Raw genomic sequence first — 8,214 nt, 5'->3', positions numbered from 1 at the left:
CTTTAGCTAAATGACTTAACCTCTGTGCCCACCTCACCGTGCCTGGCACAGAGTAAAGATGTGGGAGCAGAGAGACAGGATCCGGGCTCATTCCCCAGCTTTGCTCCTGTGTGGTCTTGGGCAAGTCCCTTCACCTCGTTGGGCCTAACTCTGCCCAGCTGTAAAATGGATGAGACCCCCCCCCTCCCCTCCCCCCAGGATCTCCGAGGTTTCTTCTGGCTCTGACGTTCTGGGCTCTGTGCCTACCTCCCAGCTGTGAAGAATGGGCACTAAGGCGATGTCTCGCTCACAAAACCATTTTTGTTGAAAACGATAAATCCCAAGTAGGGATTTACGGGGGATATCGGGTGAGGCCTGGACAGCCGTGTGGGGAATAAGATGCGCGGCTATTTCTAGGCAGGGGATGGGCGTGGCGGGCGGCGGGCCGGGTGTGCTGGCAGCGCAGCATCCCTGCGGGCGGAGAGGGCGTCTGCAGATGAGCTCGGAGGCCGAGGCCCGGGAGGACCGCGGATGCAGCGGCTGCGCACTGGTACGACCAGCCGGCCGATTTGCGTGTCTCCGCCCCTACAACGAGCTGGTTGGGGGGCTGTTCTGGTGCCGCGCGCCGATTGGATGAGCGGCCCGCCGCTCAGGCCCTGGAGCGGACGGTTCCTACTGCGGCTGGGCACCGGCTCCGCTCCCGCGTCTGCCCGCGCTCCAGCTGCGCCTGGCCCGGCCCCGGCCCGGCTCGGCGTGGCCCCAGCCTCCAAGCGAAGGCGCCGCTGCCGCTGGGCCGCTCCCAGGGCCATGAGGAAGCGGCGGCAGCCACTGCGGCCCGCGTCAAGGTGACCGGCCGGGACTGCGGCGGCGGGGAGAGCGGCGGTGAGAGGCGCGGCCGACGGGGCGGGGCGGGGCGGGGCGGGCCCTGAGGCCGGGCCTGAGGGAGCTGCAGGTGTGGGGGGCGGGACCCCGAGGGCCGCCGGAGCCGGGGAGGGGCCTCGGTGCGGGAGGCGGGGCCGGGGCCGTGCCTGCGGGTGCCCGGCGCCGGGGCCTGGCCGGGGTCCGGGGGTTCTGGGGTCCGGGGCCGGGGGCGCGCTGGTCCCCGGGAGCGTGAAGGACGGCGGGGAAGAGGCGCGGGCGCGGGGGGCGGGGCCGGAGGGGCAGTTGGGCGGGGCGCCGCGGCTGCAGGTGCGGGGGGCGGGGCCGGCGGGGCTGCCGTGGGCGGGGCTGTGGGGTGCGGCCCGCGCTGGACCCGGGGAAAGCACAGGTGCGGGGGGCGGGGCCCGGGGACCTGCAGCGGCGGGGGGCGGGGCCCGGGTGGCTGCGGTACGGAAGCAGGGCCCCAGGTGAGGAGCAGGCGAGGGTGAGTGGTCGCCCGAGAAGGAAAGGCCGCCCTCTCCGCTGCCCAGGGGTGCTTGGGTGGGAGCGGGGGCTTTGGGCTCCCTGAGGATTCTGGGGGCATCCGGGGCTGCCGCTAGAAGGGCCGTCCGGGCCTGCCTGTGCCTCTGCTGACTCGGGCTTGGAGCTCAGCTGCCCTGGTTACTGGCCGGTTGCCTCCCCTATGCTACGCCGCGCCCTAAGTGGGGCGCGCTGTTTTTCGCACCTCAGGGGCTTTCCTGTTGCTATTGAAGGGGCATGCCAGGATGCGGGGGGCGGGGGGTTGGTTGTCATTGGATGATCGGCTGTTGAAAAATGTGTGTGCTTGAAGAGTAGTGTGAGGCTTGGAGGGGTCCTGGCTTGCTGGCTACTGGTACCAGAAGCTGCTGTAGATCTCAGCAGTGCGTCTCAAAAAGACTGAAATGGCAGCCTGTTAAGTGGGGAGAGCAGGGATGAGAATTCAGAAGCTTTTGACTATGCTACCTGGGAGTTTTTCACCTGTTACCTCCGTTGCAAAATGAGCATGTTAGTACCTGCCTGTGTGCCTCCCAGGGGCCTGGTGAGGATAGGATGAAACAGTGCCTACTGAGCAAATCGCTGGATAAAGTTATGAGTTTCCTTTTTCTTGTGCCGATGGGCAGGTTGGATTCAGGGACTGGAGAGTCTAAAGAAGAGAGGGTTTGTTTCTAGTTAAGAGGTGAGACTAGACCACTGTCTTTTCGCAGTTTGGGATGAGGTTTTGTTGGGAGTTCCCAAAAGACTCAGCTGTGTCTTGGATCGTGACTGCTTCTCCCTGCGAGGCCTCTGAGGGAGCTGCTGCAACGCAGGGAGCAGTGGCAAGTGGAAGCAGCAGAACATTTGTTTGCTGACCTTTAGACCCCAACCCCGGTGAGGACTCTGAGCTGGAACATAAAGCTCAGGCCTGAGGCTATGGAAGTCCCTCTGCCCCCATCCAAGTACAGACCCCGATTTTACCACATTCCAAGAGGGTCGGGCGCGGTGGCTCACGCTTGTAATCCCAGCACTTTGGGAGGCCAAGGCGGGTGGATCATTTGAAGTCAGGAGTCCGAGACCAGCCTGGCCAACATGGTGAAACCCCCTCTCTACTAAAAAATACAAAAGTCAGCCGGGCATGGTGGCGGGCACCTGTAATCTCAGCTACTCAGGAGGCTGAGGCCGAGAATTGCTTGAACGTGGGAGGCGGAGGTTGCAGTGAGCCGAGATCGTGCCACTGCACTCCACCCTGGGCGATGGAGTGAGACTCTTCCATGTCAAAACACACAAAAATCCCAAAAAGAAGACCCCCAAAAGAAGGCAATGCCTGACTCCACTGTGTACCCACAGGGGTGGGGAGAAGGAAGCAGGATGACAGGGCTTTTTCTGAATTTCAGGAGAGTGTTGTATACCCATATATGTGACCTTTCAAAGCCCAGTGCCTCTGCTCACTGGTAGTTGACCAGTCCAAACTGTAATGCCTCCTACCTTCGTTGCATGGACAGAAGTGAAGGTAGGTGGAGCCTTCTCTACTAACCTGCATTTTTTTTTTTTTTTTTCACTGTAGAAGCTGTGGGACTTTTAGGGGCCAGGAACCATGGTGCTGGCCTCCCTCATTACCACTAGTTGGTGCAGTGGTGACCCAGTAGCATTGAGGGGATTAGGCCCTTACTGGTGCCTGTGCTTGTGTGGCAGGTCCCAGAGGATCTAGAAGCAGCATGTGAGAGTTCTCCCACTCTGTCTTGGCAGAAGCGGTGTTAATGGCTCTCAGAGACTGCTGCTGTCTGAGTGACCATCATGCTCTTTGGGTTAGAAGGAAAGCTCAAACTTGGTGGCAAAGAAGACCTAGAACATGTGTTGAATAATGAGGGGATTAGCAACATTCAGGGTGGAGAGAAATACTTCATTAATGAAAAATACTGCATGTGAGGCTCTGTGATATGGCCCACTTCTTGAAATGGATTTTCCTTTTCAGTATGGAGGGTAAGAGCTCTGACTTGGAAGTCACTCAGGTCTGTTTGAAACCGCAGGCTGCCACCTCCTGCTGAGTGAACCAGCACTACTTCCTTAGCTTCACAGAGCTTTGGTTTCTTTATTTGTAAAGCAAGGATAACCATGCCCACCTTGTGAGGTTGTTATGAAGAATAAATGAGACAGGAGGGGAGAAGGCACCTGAAGGCACCTGATCCACCTGGTTAGGGTCCTGTTCTGTCTCTCACTGCCTGCCCATCTTTCAACACAAGCTACTCAGAACAGCATGTAACATGCAAGGAGAGCAGGACAGGGAATTCTGAGGCCTCTATTTTTTATGTAACCTTGAACAAATCCCTTCCTGTCTCCAGACCTTGGGTTTCTTAGCTGAGTGAGGAGGGTGTTAGACTATGTGATCACCAAGAGTCCTTCGAGCTCTAGCCTTCTGGTTAGCATGCTGTCATATTTTCTTCAAAGGCAGGAGGGAGGAAACTAATGACCTCTTGTTTAGTTCTTCTTTTAAAAACATCTGTCTAGCACCTTGCCTGGCACATAGTAGGTGCTCACCGAATGCTTGTTGAAAGAACAGATGAAGGACTTTGACTGGAAAGAAGGTGTGGCAAGTTGTCCCTGCTACTTTTATGCATATGGTTTCTGTACCTTTAACATACATTTTATTTATTGCACAAAAATATTGTAACATTAGTAAAATTAGTGAACTTCAACATGAAAGACAAAAGTTGTTGCATGATTTCATTTCATCACACATTAAATTCATTCGATTTTTGTTCGTAAACGTACATAATTCTTCATGGTTGCAATCGTACGTATGTAAGCATTTGGGAAAGGCCCAGTAATAAATGGTTTCTTTGAATACCGTTTAAAACTTTTTTTTTTTTTAAGAGACAGGGTCTCCCTCTGTTAGCCAGATTGGAGTGCAGTGGCACAGTCACGGCTCACTGCAGCCTTGACCTCCCAGGCTCAAATGATCCTCCCACCGTAGCCTCCCAAGCACTGTGCCACAACACCTGGCTAATTTTTAAATTTTTTGTAGAGATGGGAGTCTCACTATGTTGCCCAGGCTGGTCTTGAACTCCTGGGCTCAAGTGATCCCCCCATCGGCCTCCCAAAGTGCTGAGATTACAGGCATGAGCCACCACGTCTAGCAAGTATAGTTTTTATTTTATATTTTGAGGAAGTAAAAAAAAAATCACACATGGATTTTTTTTTTTTTTTTGAGACAGTTTCACTCTTGTTGCCCAGGCTGGAGTGCAATGGCGCGATCTTGGCTCACAGCAACCTCCGCCTCCCGGGTTCAAGCCATTCTCCTGCCTCAGCCTCCAGAGTAGCTGGGATTAAAGGCATGCCCCACCACGCCTGGCTAATTTTGTATTTTTAGTAGAGGGGGTTTCTCCATGTTGGTCAGGCTGGTCTCGAACTCCAGACCTCAGGTGATCCGCCCGCCTCGGCCTCCCAAAGTGCTGGGATTACAGGCGTGAGCCACCGCACTGGGCCCACACATGGATTTTTTTAAGGCGAGTGAGGGAATAAGTTGTAAGTGTCTTTCTTGCCTCAAGTTGACAGTTCCTAGTCCTTTTCCCTAGAGGCAGCCACTGTTACCAGTTTCTTGTTTATTATATATTCTTTCTCTTACACAAAGAATAGCATTTTATACATACTCATTGGTGCTTCATGTATCCACTTGATTTACTTTGGACATTGTTCTAGCATTGGAAAATGTGTCAGTTAGTATATACAGTTCCTTCTTAATAAATGTTTTTGACTGATATAAGCATAATTTTGTACCTCCACCCCCCACACCCCAATGATGTTTACTCAGTATTGGTTAGCAGTCATTGTTTAGAAGACTAACAAGAGACATCCTTTGTCCTAGGAAAAAAAGTGGCCTTGGTCCCAGTGAACAGTAGATTAAAGGGCAATCCATATATCTGGATGCAAGGCGGAGTACAGAAAGAGAAAGGAAAAGAGATTTGTTCACTGGTAATTGAGAACTGATTTTCCATTCAGGCCTTGATTCAAAGTCCAGCTCTGTCACTTACTGGCTGTGTGACTTGGAACAATTTATCTAATCTTTTTGCATCTTAGTTTCCATATCTGTAAAATAGATAATGATAATAGGATCTGTCTTTGGGGGTTTTTGTGCAGAGGAAGTGAGATCATGCTATGCAAAGTACATACAGCAATAGCAGGTCATAGTAGGTGCTTAAGAAGGATGAGCTGCTATGTTATTAATAATCTGAAATAGATTCTATTCTTTGTGAGCAGATATTTACTGGACAGTTAAGGGTGAGCCATGGAGAATACCTAAAGTCCTTGCCTTTGAGGTGCTCACATGCTGTGTGTGGAGATCGGCACACAAGCCATTGATTACCAAACAGTATAGTGGGCCAGGTCGTGGGAGGCGAGCATTGTGTGAGATCACAGAGGCAGGGAACAGTGACTTCTCCCTGGGGTGATTTGGAATGCCTCCTCAGCTCAAATTTTCCCTCCTTTGTGAAACCTACTTAATTTTTCCAGGCACCCTCCTATTTGTACTCCCTTGACTTTCATTCTGTGTGTACCTGGATCAGAGCACACATCATGTTATTGCATGTGTGACATTTTGCCTGTGTCTCTACTCTGCACAAGGAAAGTCTCCTGCTTTCTTTGCTGCTGGGTCTCCAGAGCTTGACACAGGGTAGGCTCTTGTTGAACAGTGTGATGGACCTGTGCTTAGACAAATCATACTACTAAGTGGTGGCAAATTCTTATTTATATGTCACCAGGTCTCTGGTGAAACCCATTTTCTGGACTCTACTTCTTCACTCCCCAAATATTTGAGTGCTGACTCTGAGACAGGCATGTGCTGTGCTATATGCTAGCTGTAGGCTTTGGGTATGGCTGATGATACTTGTCCTAAAAAGTCTTAGGGATGGGGAAGAAGGAAATATTTGTTGCAGATGCTGAAATTCAAGATGAGGAAGCAGAAAAATGGACAAGTCTGGAATGAGCTGCTCATGCTTGCTGAAACCCACCTCTCCTTTCCACAGAAGTATGGCTGTTCTCCCTTGCCTTGGGCTGGGGTTGTGGAGGTGCAGGCCAAAGGAGCTGAGTAGGTGGCTCATAGATTTTAACTTGGGGGAAGAGTTGGTTAGATTGGCTTCTGTGAGGAGTGTTTCTGGGCCTCCTTTCGTAGCAGAGAGTACACTTGACTTTCTTCAGGTGAGCATTAATTAACCTGCCTTGCTGGGCTCTTGCTTTGGGCTAAACCTTGTACTGGATGCTGGACACATGCAGATGAAGCTTTGTCCCTGCCCTTTGGGATCTCACAGTCAGTGGAGAAGTCACCCACAAACAGAAGGTGACTGAAGGCGATTGGCCATAACAGAGAACCTCTCGTGAAGTGGCCAAGCAGTTTCAGGCTCGGGGCCAGGCAGACCCGGGTTCAAATCCTGCCTCTGTCACAGACAACCTGTGTGACCATGGGCAGGTGTCTTCCCAGCTCTGAGTCTTGGTTTACTGATTTGGTAAAGTGGGGATAGCAGTTTTACCTAACTTAGGGCTGTTGAAGATTTCAGTGAAATAATGCAGTGCAGTGTTTAGCACAGTGCCTGCTGGGAAGCTAATGCTTACAGAGTGCTCACTATTGTAATTATACGTGATGCTGTGGGAGAACCAAGAAGCACCTCTTGAGCTGTTTCTCAGGGTCCTAGTGATAGTGTTGTGGTCATGATGAAAGTTAGGTATTGAATGTGAAGGTCAAGTCGTCTGAGAAATCAACTCTGAAGTCACCAAGCGCTCAAGGAGTCCTCAGGACCTTCCTCACCAGCCCTGTGGCTGATATTATGGCTCCAGGGCTATAGGCTTGTCTGTGTTTCCTCCCCACTTTCTGCATGAGCTCTTCTGAAAGATACATTTCACCTGTCATCATTGTGAACACCTTTTCTTTGTCTGAGTACCTGCACTGATCATTCCATGACTTCTCCCCAAGGAGAGGCATGAGTTGTACTTGTCTCGCCTGTGCTTGCTGAGGAGCGCAGAGACCTGAAGACCCAGAACAGCAAATAATTCCTTGGTTTTTCTGTAGAGCTTTCAAGTCTGTCGTGTTCTTCTTTGCAGGAGATTTATCTCCTGAGCATCAGAGAGGCAGATAGGGCAGTGCTTAAAACACAGACTCTGGAGTTGGGACACAAACAGATGTGGGTTTGTGTCCTGACACCATCACTCACAAGCCATGTGGCTTTGAGCAAATGACTATACCTCTGTTTCCTCATCGATACAAGAGGTGAGATAGTACACGCCTTTGTGTGGTTCGTACAGGGTTTCAGGGAGACGCTACAAAATAGGGCTTAGCAGAGGGCTTGCACATTGTGAGCACCCAGGAAGTGGGAGCTAGAATAGTGTCCTCTTTTCACCCGGGGTTATAAGATTTTTAGGATGCTTTTCTCAGGGTATTAATGTATTGCCTATGGAAGTTATATGAGTTACTGCACAAGCAATGTGTTAAAACACACATGTACTTGGTGATGGGGGGCTGGGAAGCATGTCCAGGGTGGCAGGCAGAACTCTTCCTGCGCTGGGATTGCAGAGGCAAGCCTCAGCTCCCACAAAGACATAGGGTACTGGTGAGGGAGAGGACGGAGCCATTCTAGGCGCGTTTGTCTCAGGCCCATTTAGGAACTGGGGGCTGCTTCTCAAGTTCTTTCTGTTTAATCATTCCATTATTCTGTGTAAATGATTGGTCTTTAATATAAACTGATAATGCAACATGATACTTTCCCTCTTCAGGATTTAAGTATTTATTTTTTAAGGTTAAGTCAGTTTTTGAGTAAGCAGAAGAAAATTTGAATCTTTGGCCTTGACATTCATAGGTTTCTTTTAAAATCATCTGAG

At 51.2% G+C, this 8,214-nt stretch overlaps 1 protein-coding gene across 17 annotated transcripts in view; it reads left to right on the top strand.

Annotated features, from left to right (window-relative positions):
* Positions 1–613: 613 nt before the first annotated feature.
* Positions 614–8,214, top strand: part of RALGPS1 (Ral GEF with PH domain and SH3 binding motif 1) — a 309,604-nt gene continuing 302,003 nt past the window's right edge. For 6 of the 17 annotated variants that reach the window (XM_034929086.2, XM_055117597.1, XM_034929081.3 and 3 more), the window contains exon 1: positions 617–861. Coding sequence is in view for 2 of the 17 variants with exons in the window: in XM_055117590.1 (XP_054973565.1) it covers positions 2,848–2,863 (16 nt within the window). In the remaining 15 variants the exon portion in view is untranslated. Of the gene's footprint in view, positions 862–1,270; positions 1,326–1,719; positions 2,245–2,747; positions 2,864–8,214 lie in introns of those variants that run through there. The other 11 variants (XM_055117598.1, XM_055117595.1, XM_055117591.1 and 8 more) reach the window with 9 other exon arrangements.

Source organism: Pan paniscus, chromosome 11, assembly GCF_029289425.2.
Source record: "Pan paniscus chromosome 11, NHGRI_mPanPan1-v2.0_pri, whole genome shotgun sequence".
Classification (NCBI taxonomy): domain Eukaryota; kingdom Metazoa; phylum Chordata; class Mammalia; order Primates; family Hominidae; genus Pan; species Pan paniscus.
This window is presented reverse-complemented; position numbering and strand designations above follow the sequence as displayed.